Here is a 13,915-nt window from a genome sequence, read left to right on the forward strand (position 1 = left end):
CGACCTGCCCTGTCACCATAATGTCCACAGTGGTTCCCCATACCACTCCTGGCCTGCTGTCCTCCAGTGGTGGCTGTGTGCCCTTGCCTGCTGTGGAGGGCCCAAGGCCCAGACTGGTAGTGCAGCAGTGATCCATCATAGGACTATGAGGTGGAAGGTAGAGGGAAAGTCTGGGAAATAGAACCCATCCAGAGAATCGATTTTCATGCTGGCCTACTATGCCAAGTGCCCATGGGCTTCCCCATGCTGGCTGGGTATTACTACTTCTGATGATGGAACCTCAGAGAGAAGTACTGTGTTTTAGGCTGAGGAGGACATGCTTATGTAAAGTGTGAGTGGGTATGGTGGTGGAGCTGAAATCGATGCGAGTCTATCACTTGCAGTGGAAACACTGGAGAGATTAGATGATGTGCTGCCTGCTGGAGAGATTAGATGATGTGCTGCCTGCTGGAGAGATTAGATGATGTGCTGCCTGTTGGAGAGATTAGATGATGTGCTGCCTGCTGGAGAGATTAGATGATGTGCTGCCTGCTGGAGAGATTAGATGATGTGCTGCCTGCTGGAGAGATTAGATGTGCTGCCTGCTGGAGAGATTAGATGTTGCTGGAGATTAGATGCCTGCTGGAGAGCGCTACACACACCCACACCTCTTCCTTGCTATCTCTAAGCAGTATCCAACACCCACATATCCTTAAGTATGATCCCCAATTAGAGACAACGATAATCAGCTGCCTCTAATTGGGAACCATACTCAATCCCAAAACATAGAAACAAAATGACTAGAATACCCCCCTAGTCACGCTCTGACCTAAACACCATAGAGAACCAAGGGCTCTCTATGGTCAGGGCATGACAACTACTTAAGTCATATTTTGTGGTCTCTGTACTTTACTTTACTATTTATATTTTTGACAAGTTTTACTTTTACTCCACTACATTTTCCAAATGCACACTCAATCATTCATGGGGGATGGCATGTTTACGTTTGTCTTGTTTGGCAGAACTTCTGCCCTGTCCTCTCTTAATGTCCCTCATGTTTCATCATGTGGAGGCCTCACATTACAGGCCCTCAGGTCAGCCCTTCAACTCCATAACTCTGAATTGGCATCTGTAAATAAGGACAGACATCATTTGGTAAACGGCTCTTCTCATCTACACATTTTCTGAATTTGCCATCCACTTTGTCCGCTAATAGCTGTTATGCAAACACAGGTGAACGAGGAGAAGCGGACAAACAAGGCTGAGGTGAATATAGTGTTGCAAAGATAGAGGGGTGCAACACAACCCCCTCTATATTCTAAATCTGTCTCTGTTGCTAACCTGTGCTTGGTACTTTGGAGCTGAAAAGCCACACTTTGCCAGAATCTCTCTGGGTGTTTTCGGGGGCTGCTAGGTAATTCGCTCCGGCCAGAGAACTGATGAGTTCAGGGTCACTGTATCCACCCACTCCACGGTCTGTGTTCATCTGGCTGGCGCTGTACTGTATAGTATGGTCTCTTTAGGAGAAATGGGAGAACTATTGTTCTTGGCTGTGTGCCCCCCATAAGTACAATGACTTAATATATTATTCATTCGTTTTTACATCGACCCATGCCTGGGGAATTGCCATATGATATTACACTCCCATTGTTTATTCAATACTTCTGCAGCTTAAATTTGATGAATTTGAAAATCACACAGGGCCCATAGAAAGATATGCTAACAAGACCATCAAGTAGGCCATCATTTTATTTTGCTCAAAAGGACCTTGTATGGGCTTTCCAGGAAGATACTGTAACATTTAATGGGCAATTAGATTGCGTTGTGTGGTCCTTAAGCCTGGCAAAATAAATCATTGAAATCGATAGCATTTGCATTTCCTAAATATGCCTGACATGCATTTCCTGTGTCTCTTCAAAGCTGTACTGTACAAATGCATTTATCCCTTTAAACTGATCAGAAGACATTATTATCAGCTAGTTTTAGGCTGTGACAGGTCGACTAATGGGTATACTTATTCCTATGTCTCAAGATCAATTTAAATCAGAGCGTGTAGATATTAGGAACATGAAAAGAATGTTTAAATCATCCGTGGGAGTTGAAAATTCTCAGACCTTTTCTGTTTCCTCTCGAGTGTCACGGGTCCTCTCTGATCACACCCTGTGTTGTGTGTGTGAAGGTGTGAGGGGGTTGGGTGTGTGCATAACATATTGTGTCAGAGGGGAGGAGACTATAACACAGTGTTAGAGTTCTCAGAATTCTTACTAATAACCCCCCAAAGGAAATGACATTAATCTGGGACTTTAGCAGCATTTCCGTCTAATTGATTCATACATTTATGGCACACTGTGTAGAGTGCATATTTCATGAGGCGTTGCTATGTTTAACCATTCTAGGGCATGCTCCTCTGTTCATGATTCCACTGTGTTCATTTATGGCCTGTAGTAAGTAGAGTATCTGTGTGCTCGGGTGACACACAGAACACATGGCTTGGGGACTTCCCAAGCATGAACTAATGGGAGTGACAGGTCTCATGGGGTTTTAATACATTTACTCCTTCGTAAGCCCACCATTTAATGAATATGATGTTATGGAACGCGTTAATCCTGGGATGTTTCATGTCAACGGTATAAACTGGAGAAAATTATGGATTGAGGAAGGGATTAACGCTCTGATGCAGGGGGTCATTGTCCTGTGGAGTGAGTGGTCTGTTATATGAGATCCAGGCAGAGTTCTTTCAAGCTTCAGAGAGACAATATGGAGATGTAATGGAAGTATTATAGTGTTGTGCGCTGGGTCGTAGCCTTGTGTGATGGGTGACGTTGCCTGAGAGCTACACTAAAGAGTCAATTGAACACTATAACACTCGCTCTCGGATTGAACACTAGATTTTCTGCCCAGCGGTATTGCTTGATGTTGGAGCATGGAGCATGGAGGCATGACAAACAGGGTATTGGTGTGATCTTTTTTTGTTTCTGACCTATTTATGATGAGTAAATTAACTTTTCACTCATTATCGTCTGGGGTCCAGAATAATAATTTACTGGGAACTCAGACCGGGTTTCCCATGGTGTGTAACCCTCTGAGACTTGACTCAGAGCACTAGCTGTAATTGTACTTCAGTGCAAAGTTAATTAAAACCAGTAATTGTAATTTTACTAATTTACAGGGTTTGATCTCAACTGTTGGAGGGGTTATACATGCACTGATTTGTCTTTGTCTGTTTCATTCTCTCTCTTGGTCTCTGTGGACAGGTGTCTGGTGCAGTGATCCAGCCCCAGTGGTGCAAAGGTAGTGAGGGGACATGGCAGCCGTTCCAGGCCTGGGGTGGCCTGGCCTGCTACTGTTGCTGCTGACTACTCTGCCCTCCACTCAGAGCCAAGGCTGTCCCCAGCGCTGTGAGTGCATGGCCAAGCTCAAGTCTGTGGCATGCCAGGGCAAGCGTCTGTCTGCCTTCCCCGACGGCATCTCCTCGGACACACGTCTGCTGGACCTGAGTGGGAACAGGCTTCGCTGGGTGGAGCATGGCGACCTCCTCTCCTTCCCTCGGCTGGAGGAGCTGGACCTGAGTGAGAACATCATCACCGTCCTGGAACCCAACGCTTTCTCCAGCCTGCAGAGCCTGAGGGTGCTGTCGCTGAGGGGTAATCAGCTCAAACTGGTCCCCATGGGTGCCTTCTCACGCCTCACCAACCTCACCACACTGGACCTGAGCGGGAACAAGATTGTCATCCTGTTGGACTTCACCTTCCAGGACCTGAAAAGCCTGAGGAACCTGGAGGTTGGTGATAACGACCTGGTCTACATCTCCAACAAGGCCTTCCTGGGCCTGGTGGGTCTGAGGGAGCTCACCATTGAGAGGTGTAACCTGACCTCCATCTCCAGCCAGTCTCTGTCCTACCTCCGCAGCCTGGTCACTCTGCGCCTGCGCTACCTCAGCATCTCCTCCCTGGAGGACCAGAACTTCCGTAAACTGGGCGGGCTGCGGGGGCTGGAGATCGACCACTGGCCTTTCCTGGAGCACATCTCCCCCCACAGCCTCCAGGGCCTTAACCTGTCCTGGCTGTCGATCACCAACACCAACATCACCTCCGTGCCCACGGCTGCCCTGCGCAGCCTGCCCCACCTCATCAGCCTCAATCTCTCATACAACCCCATCTCTGTGCTGGAGTCCTGGGCCCTGAGGGACTTGGTCCGTCTAAAGGAGCTGCACCTGGTCAACACCAACTTGATGATGGTGCAGCCGTATGCCCTCGGCGGCCTTCGGCAGATCCACCTGCTCAACCTATCCACTAACGCCCTGGTAACCCTGGAGGAGGGTGCCTTCCAGTCCGTCAATACCCTGGAGACGCTGCGTGTGGATGGGAACCCTCTGTCCTGTGACTGCCGACTGCTCTGGATCCTCCAGCGCAGGAAGACCCTCAACTTTGAAGGGAAGTCCCCAGTGTGTGCAGGCCCCATGGAGGTGCAGGGCAGGGCCCTCAGCGCATTCTCAGACTCTGCCCTCTTCGACCACTTTACCTGCCAGAAGCCCAAGATACGCAACAGGAAGCTGCAGCCAGTGACTGCCAGGGAGGGCCAGGTGGTGTCTTTTGTGTGCCGGGCGGAGGGTGAGCCCACACCTATCATCTTCTGGGTATCTCCCCAGCGCCGCCGGATCACTACCAAGAGTACTGGACGTGTCACCGTCCTACCCGAGGGAACGCTGGAGATTCGCTACGCCCAGCTGACCGACACCGGCACCTACATCTGCATTGCCAGCAACGCCGGGGGCAATGCCACCTACTTTGCCACGCTGACCGTGAGTTCACTGCCTCTGGACGCTGCACTCATGGCCAACCGCACATACTACACAGGTGACCTCAACGAGACCAATCTGAACGACACCAAGGTCTTCCTCAAGTTCACCTTGGACCTCAAGACAATCCTGATATCCACAGCCATGGGGTGTTGCTTGTTCCTTGGCGTGGTGGTTTTCTGTTTCCTGATGCTGTTCGCATGGAGCCAGGGCCGGGGACAGCACAAGAATAACTTCTCAGTTGAGTACTCTTTCAGAAAGGTGGACGGCCCTGCAGCCAGCGGCGGACAAGGAGGGGCCCGCAAGTTCAACATGAAGATGATTTGAATCAGAAAACGGGTCACTCTGTTACTAGTAGACTCAGATGGGGACACAATAATAACTTTGGACTTTATGATTCGGATCCCTATTGGTTCAGAAATCAACACATTAGGTGATCTAAGACAATGTACTAAAACTTTGTTTTGTATTTGTAAATGTCTGTATCGACAAAAAGTAAATAGGTATATGGATTTGGTACAGACACATTTTCTCTCATTTGCTATTTGTGTATTGTGGTTTATCTTGTGCAGAGGAGTCTGGATGATAGTTAAAGATGTCACTAAATCCCATTGACTGTTAAGATTCAAAACACAACACCACTGCACAGCTCCATCTGTCTCTCTGCAGTGCACCCTCTCCTTTTAAGGTTCTGAAAAGGGGAGGGTGACCTGGGGCTCCGAGGTATGGGAACGCATGGGAAAAATGACCTTTATATTAAAGCATTGCATGCATTATCACCGCTTTTGCTTACTGGCATAGAGCAGTATAGTAGAGGCGCCTGTAGAAGTTGCACACATGGGGCAAACATTTGTAGTCGAGGGTCCGGGGAAAATGTGGCCTTTTATATTTCATGCAATTCTACATCATTTTAGATGACTGGAGACTAGCAGAATATTTTTTATACCTCACAAATTATGAAATTGTCAGGCTACTTTGACACTGACAAACTGAGAATCTGAGATCAATACAAACGACCTTGTCTTGAATCCATCAGTAGCCTAGGCCTAGGTGTGTGGAGACACATATTGTACAATATGAGGAGGAAAATATAGTCATAAAAATCTTCCAGTTTCACTGACTCAACCAATGATGAGCAGCTCACTCATGGACATGGCCGATGCGCTCGTGCCAAAAGCTTGTCGCTCTCGTTTTACTTTGTAAGACAATGCTGTTTGCTTAATAGGCCTATTTGGAAGTTGATAACTTGGTAGCCTAAAATCAGATTAGTATTGTCTTTTCGGCAGGATCCCTTTAATTTCCAGCCTGTGTTTTCTCGCGATTGCATTTTAAATATGGCGAAAGGCCTGTTTTGGGTGCATGCTGTTCACTGACAGATTTTCCTCTCGTTCCTGACTCTCAGCATGCCTTGTGATTGGGCTACACACAATCCACAGCAAGGCTATTTAAAAAAAAATTTAAAAAGATATTGATTCTCTGTAGCTAAATTATAGTCCAACTCCTGATGTAGTATTCAGAATTATGACATTTCTTTCTGAACATGGAGGTAATTCTATTACTTTGGCAAATGTATTTGAATTCATCATGGCTGCTGTGGCACCTTCAGCACCCCTGCTGCGTATATGATTCTATAAGGAAATAAATGATGAAGTGCAACTCTGGAGAGATGCGAGTTGAGAGGCTCATGTCTATCAGAACAGGGAGAGGGAGAGAGCTCATAGAAAGTGAATCTCATTCTAGTTATGTGAGGGATAGATGCTGTCTTCTCTCTCTCACCGCAGCTATGGCCATGCGTTGGTGTATAAAGGTTACAGTGTTGCGCTGACCAACACAAATCAATTCTTAGAATATTAGGCACGTTTTAACATGACGTTTTTAAGGGGGCAGCCAGGAGAATTACAAAGGAGAACTTGAATTAACTCTGATAGCTTTTATTAGGATTTTTACATTTCAAACAGTGAGAATTATTTGTCATGCCATGAGAGGTACCGGATCCTGATAAATGGGTTCTGGAAAGAAGCAGTCAAAAACTGAGAGGTGCCGGCTCGCTCAAATTACGCCCTGCTTAACAGTATTTTATAGGGTACACTCCCAAGCTAAAACCATACAGAATGACTCCAAATGCAAACTACATTACAGGAGACGTCCAAGCTCATCTGTCATTCAACAGCATTAAATGCTGCTACACATTTGACTAGTTCCATTTTTCAAATGGATTTGTTACGTAAAATACCCTGAATGACGAAATGAAAAATATATAAACCTGGTGTACAGGTGAGTTATCACAAACAAAACCAGACACAATTTGCTATGTGATCAGATGGTGGTGGTGTATTTAGCAATAGTGACATGCCCTCAGACTGCACCCCATCTGAAAATGAATACAAAACGTTTTGTGTATGTATATTGTTGTTGTTGGGTGTTCAGATTTGTTGTCTCAGTTTCTAAATTACTTGCTATATAACCTTTGTTAATTCATCATTGTCTGATTGCAACTCAATATTAGGCATGTGTTCTTAATGTTTTGTACCCCCAGTGCATTTTGTCATCTTTAAAAGCTATTGTGGTTGATCATAATGTGTTGTAAGTCAGATTTTATGTGGATAATTCTAAGGAAAATGTCCTAACTGGTAATACCCAGTAATTTAATTATTATCAGACACAGATTGCCTGGCACAGAGATTTGCCCTTTCTGTGCTTTCTAAACAACTTATGAAGGGCAAGCGTGCAGTGTATTTGATCAGTTTCCTCTTTTAGGCTTAGGAAAGCAGTGGGAAGCCTGGTGACCAGCAGTGACAGTGTTTCTCATCAGGACCCAAGTCTCAGAGATATGCAGGAAAATGCTAATGTGACAGAGACCTTGGATGCTGGAAGAGAGGTCACAATGGAATGGAGCTAGGCTGTGCTAGAGGGCCTTCCGTGCCCAATCACATGGGATGACATCATTTGCGTTCTGCAGATTAATTAGAATAGGATCAGAAATTATGTGAAGATTACACTGTTCTTGAATATTTGTAAAATGTGTATTTGATTATGATAGCAGTATTTTGTATATTTTGGAAGAGCAGTTATAGCTAAGGTTTTTTGAACCAGTAATAGGCAAAATTGTTTAATCATCCCTCTTAGCACTTTGTGCAGGTTCCTAGCACATACCTTAGTCAACATCCGTATTAGCACTGTGCAGCTGCCTAACACATAATCATTATTCTCTTTCCACACTACAGAAGAAAATTCGTATTGGGATTTAGGGTGCTAACGTAGCACGGGATGTGTGAAATTGACTTCTCAGCCTGAAGTGTCCCGATTTGCGCCAGCGAATAACTAGCAATTCGCACGGCGCTGACTTTTCAGGAGGACGGTCACGTGTGCTAGCAAGGCAGAGGTCATGAGTTTGCGCCAGGTATGGACCAAATCGTGAGAAAGTGGTACTTGCTAAGCAAGCAGCGTGGCATCCTTTGCACTAATTTCTGATCCGTCATCGGGCTGATTTAAAGTTAATATCAACATCTGCCTGTCTATCTGTGGTTTGGCACTATGTCACGCTAGTTCACTGGCTCCATAGATCATTCCCTCACTCAATGCCCCATTGCCAACGGTCCCAATAGTTTACATTTGCAGCCCTCTGCTGGAAGATGCGTAATCTTCAGCATCGTCACTGGAGAGAGGTTCACTTCATTCTGAATCTATGTACAACAACATGTAGAACAGAGAATCATGTCAGCTCTTCATTGCATTTCTATCTGCAATGTTCAACAACTTTTGGCAACTGATCCTGGACCTGAATGCACTGCACATTTAGCATCAGACCTTCATTGAATACTAATAATAAAATAACTACTTTTGTGTTCTGGGAAAAATAACAATATGATAAACATTCCCGCGCTTCAGCATCCTAAAGATTAAATTGGTGTGGTTTACATTGTCCTGCAAATGTTGGGAGAATATTGTATATTACTGTATGTTTCATATAAAAAAATACCCCAATTCAATTAAGCACCCTGTTTGTAACATATACAGTGCTTCAGAAAGTATTCAAACCCCTTGACTTTTTCCATATTTTGTTACGTCACAGCCTTATTATAAAAAGGATTAAATACATTTTTGTAATCAACAATCTACACACAATACCCCATAATGACAAAGTGGAATCAGGCAAAAAAATGTTTTTGCAAATTTATTTTAAAAAACAACAACAACTGAAATACCTTATTTACATAAGAATTTAGACCTTTTGAGCTGAGACTCGAAATTAGCTCAGCTGCATACTGTTTCCATTGATCACCCTTGAGATGTTTCTACAACTTGATTGGAGTCCACCTGTGTTAAATTCAACTGATTAGACATGATTTGGAAAGACACACACCTGTCTATATAAGGTTCCACAGTTGACAGTGCATGTCAGAGCAAAAACCTAGCCATGAGGTTGAAGGAATTATCCGTAGAGCTCTGAGACAGGATTGTGTCGAGACACAGATCTGGGAAAGGGTACCAAACGATGTCTGCAGCATTGAAGGTCCCCAAAAACACAGTGGCCTCCATCATTCTTAAATGGAAGAAGTTTGGAACCACCAAGACTCTTCCTAGAGCTAGCCTCCTGGCCAAAAATATCAATCGGGGGAGAAGGGCCTTGTTCAGGGAGGTGACCAAGAACCCGACCGGCCACTCTGACAGAGCTCCAGAGTTCCTCTGTGGAGATGGGAGAACCTTCCAGTCATATCTGCAGCACTCCACCAAGTAGGCCATTATGGTAGAGAGAACAGACAGAAGCCACTCCTCAGTAAAAGGCACATGACAGCCCACTTGGAGTTTGCCAAAAGGCACCTAAAGGACTCTAAGACCATGAGAAACAAGATTTTCTGATTTTCTGAATGCCAAGCATCACGACTGGAGGAAACCTGGCACCATCCCTACACTGAAGCATGGTGGTGGCAGTGTCATGCTGTGGGAATGTTTTGTCAGCGGCAGGGACTGAGAGAATAGTCAGGATCAAGGGAAAGATGAGTGGAGCAAAGTTCAGAGAGATCCTTGAAAACCTGCTTCGGGACAAGTCTCTGAATGGTCTTGAGTTTCCCAGCGAGAGCCCGGACTTGAACCCGATTGAACATCTCTGGAGAGACTTGAAAGTAGCTGTCCAACCGGACAAAGTTTGAAAGGATCTGCAGAGAAGAATGGGAGAAACTCACCAAATATAGATGTACCGAGCTTGTTGCGTCATACCCAAGAACACTCGTGGCTGAAATCGGTGCCAAAGGTGCTTCAACAAAGTACTGAGTAGAGGGTCTGAATACTTACAGTACCAGTCAAAAGTTTGGACACACCTACTGATTCCATGGTTTTTCTTTATTTTCACTATTATCAACATTGTAGAATAATAGTGAAGACATCAAACTATGAAATAACACAAATGGAATCATGTAGTAACCAGAAAAGTGTTAAACATATCAACGTATATTTGAGATTTGAGATTCTTCAAAGTAGCCACCCTTTGCTTTGATGACAGCTTTGCACACTCTTAGCATTCTCTCAAACAACATCATGAGGTAGTCACCCGGAATGCATTTCAATTAACAGGAGTGCCTTGTTAAAAGTTCATTTGTGGATTTGTTTTCATTCTTAATGCGTTTGAGCCAATCAGTTATGTTGTGACAAGGTAGAGGTGGTATACAGAAGATAGCCCTATTTGGTAAAATAACAGCTCAAATAAGCAAAGAGAAATGACAGTCCATCATTACTTTAAGACATGAAGGTCAGTCAATATGAAAAGTTTCTTCAAGTGCAGTCGCAAAAACCTTCAAGCGCTATGATGAAATTGGATCTCAGGAAAGGAAGACCTAGAGTTACCTCTGCCGCAAAGGATAAGTTCATTAGTTACCAGCCTCAGAAATTGCAGCCCAAATAAATGCTTCACAGAGTTCAAGTAACAGACATATCTCAAAATTAACTGTTCAGAGGAGACTTTGTGAATCAGGCCTTCATGGTTGAATTGCTGCAAATAAACCACTACTAAAGGACATTCAAAAATAAGAAGATACTTGCTTGGTCCAAGAAACACGAGCAATGGACATTAGACTGGTGAAAATATGTCCTTTGGTCTAATGAGTGCAAATTTTTGATTTTAAGTTCCAACCGCCATGTCTTTGTGAGACACATAGTAGGTAAACGGATGATCTTCGCATGTGTGGTTCCCACCGTGAAGCATGGAGGAGGAGGTGTTATGGTGTGGGGGTGCTTTGCCGGTGACACTCTGCAGTGATACACCATCCCATCGGGTTTGCGCTCATTCGTTTTTCAACAGGACGATGACCCAACACACCTCCACGCTGGACAAGCAGTAGAGTGATTTGACCAAGAAATAGAGTGATGGAGTGAACTGATACTGATACTCACAACACTAAAAGATCATTCTGATTAACATTAATATATATCCGAAGAAAAGCATGTAAAATAGTACAGTACTAGTGTGCAAAAGCCAATAAAGTTACTGGGTAGTGTTGTGTATTGACTGCGACCTGGTATTGTTGAAGGCCCGGATTGCAGTGGGCAAGAAGAATTTCATTCATATTGAAATTAATTTTATATTTATATTGCGAGTCATGATTATTGACTCTCTCTCTGACAAAGAAATACAATGAGATTTTTAACACACACAAACAAACTACTAGGTCATCATTGTTACCTAAGCTGAGTGCCTCATGGTGACGACCATTTTGGATCCAGCGCTGGCCACCAGATCCATGATCCTGCCCATTTCCTTCACCATTTTACCCAGAGGAATTTTTTTCTGTTTCAGTGCTTTATCAGTCTTATTTATTAAAACACATACACACACACTCACAAAGAAGGGGCTCTCTTCTTCAAACCACTGTGCGTCTCTTATCAATACCTCTCTCTCCCTCTTGCTCAATTAATTAACATTAACTTGATAGCTACCTAACTTGTTTTGTGGGATACAGGGATGAAAAATACCACGTCTGCTGAAATAGTCAGTGAAACATTTAGGCTAACGTTAGCTATAGCATCTTGTCTTCAATAGTACTGTCACTCCAACATCACAGGCTATAGCCTACCTTGAACAATACAAAGAAGAGTAGTGAAGGGCTGATAGTTTATAAAGTCTAGCTAATGCATCATGTACCTAACTAGCTAGCTATCTTAACATACCTTGCTTGCTCCTCAGTGAAGATGCTCTCATCTCTCCATCTGAGGTGAGAGACAATCGTTGGGACCACTCGTAAAATAATCCTTGATTAACTGTAATTCAGATAATAGTGGCAATTCTGTTCGAAATAATGACAACTAAGTAGCTAAATAAAACAACAAGCAACATCGCTCCCAAGTGGTGCTGCATTCTTAGGCACTGCATCTCAGTGCAAGAGGTGCCACTACAGTCCCTGGTTAGAATCCAGGCTGTATCACATCGTGATTGGGAGTGATTGGGAGTCACATAGTGTGGCACACAATTGGCTCGGCGTCATTGTAGGCCGTGGTAGGCCGTCATTGTAAAATAAGAATTTGTTCTTAACTTGCTTGCCTAGTTAAATATACAAAAATTGATCTGAGAAGTCAGCTTCAACGATGTGACCACGTTTACATGCACACCAATATCCTGTTATTATTCAGAATACTCAAAGCATTCTGTTTTTGTGTTGACGCATATAAACATCATATCCTGTTTACAATAACTTGAAAAGCTTGTGTCCCGGTTAGGTGAAACCAGGATAAGATGCCTGGGATATTATTTATTTATTTATTTATTTATTTCATTTCACCTTTATTTAACCAGGTTGGCTAGTTGAGAACACCTTTATTTAACCAGGTAGGCTAGTTGAGAACACCTTTATTTAACCAGGTAGGCTAGTTGAGAACACCTTTATTTAACCAGGTAGGCTAGTTGAGAACAAGTTCTCATTTGCAACTGCGACCTGGCCAAGATAAAGCATAGCAGTGTGAACAGACAACACAGAGTTACACATGGAGTAAACAATTAACAAGTCAATAACACAGTAGAAAAAAATGGGCAGTCTATATACAATGTGTGCAAAAGGCATGAGGAGGTAGGCGAATAATACAATTTTGCAGATTAACACTGGAGTGATAAATGATCAGATGGTCATGTACAGGTAGAGATATTGGTGTGCAAAAGAGCAGAAAAGTAAATAAATAAAAAACAGCATAAAAACAGTATGGGAATGAGGTAGGTGAAAATGGGTGGGATGATCTTAGACGGGATACTGTGGCATGCAACCATCTTATCTCGTTTACTGTTTTTTTAACAGTCTGCACAGGCTCAGAGGCACATATCATGGGTGTTTTGCAGTCTATGGGGTTGTGTTTCGAAGTTTTCATCTGATTGTCAAACAAATCACTTCAAAAAGTAGGCTACATGTGCAGTTCTTTCCACCATAATAATTCCATAATAATGTATTTTTCTTATACTCCGTACTTCACCATATGGCACAATGACTACTTTCACCCCAAATTTACACAAGTTTCTGCTTACAATTCCTAACATTCGTTAGGCCATATTATAATTTATGACATTTGGTAGGCCTTTTGTTTGTCAACTATAGTTAGATATATGCAGCTTCTCTTCTGTCAGGACTTGTTGACCCAGAAAACTGAATAAAGTAGTGCTCACCAGAAAATTGTCTTAATTACATCAATAGAATGAATGCATTAATCTAGTTAACAAGTTGTCTGTTTCGTTTACGAACCCGAGAGAAAACTCAATAACTCCAAAACAGTGGTAAGATTGGAAAATGTCCAATGTCATCAGTTTGACCGATTTTAAAACCATCAGAATCCTTAGAAACTGAATTGCCACCAACCAAGTATACCTTACTCAATTGTCTAACAGATTGAATGACAAAATCTGGATGCTATCTTGCTAAGACCTACTACTAAGGTGACAAAGGTACAAACAAGGTTCTAGTACATGATGGTAGCACATTTCTCATTAATGAGAGGCCATAGATGTCCAAGTATGACTAAGTATGACTAAGTGAGACGAGGGGGAGAATACCAACGCGACATGGAATAAGATTAACTTCAACAGAACTAGTGATACATTCTGTGTATAATACAGATGTGACAACTTTGTGGTTAGTTACATGTAACTGCTGTAACCACCAGAAAGAC

The 13,915-nt window shown here is 43.4% G+C and overlaps 1 protein-coding gene across 1 annotated transcript in view; it reads left to right on the forward strand.

Annotated features, from left to right (window-relative positions):
- The window catches only part of LOC118376429 (leucine-rich repeat and immunoglobulin-like domain-containing nogo receptor-interacting protein 3), a 46,130-nt gene extending 34,811 nt beyond the window's left edge, over positions 1-11,319 (forward strand). The window contains exon 2 of the mRNA XM_035763141.2: positions 3,234-11,319. Within this exon, the coding sequence (XP_035619034.1) occupies positions 3,284-5,104 (1,821 nt within the window). The 5' untranslated portion in view covers positions 3,234-3,283 and the 3' untranslated portion in view covers positions 5,105-11,319. The remainder of the gene's footprint in view (positions 1-3,233) is intronic.
- The last annotated feature ends 2,596 nt before the right edge of the window (positions 11,320-13,915 follow it).

The sequence above is a fragment of the Oncorhynchus keta genome, chromosome 26 (genome assembly GCF_023373465.1).
Source record: "Oncorhynchus keta strain PuntledgeMale-10-30-2019 chromosome 26, Oket_V2, whole genome shotgun sequence".
NCBI classification, from domain to species: domain Eukaryota; kingdom Metazoa; phylum Chordata; class Actinopteri; order Salmoniformes; family Salmonidae; genus Oncorhynchus; species Oncorhynchus keta.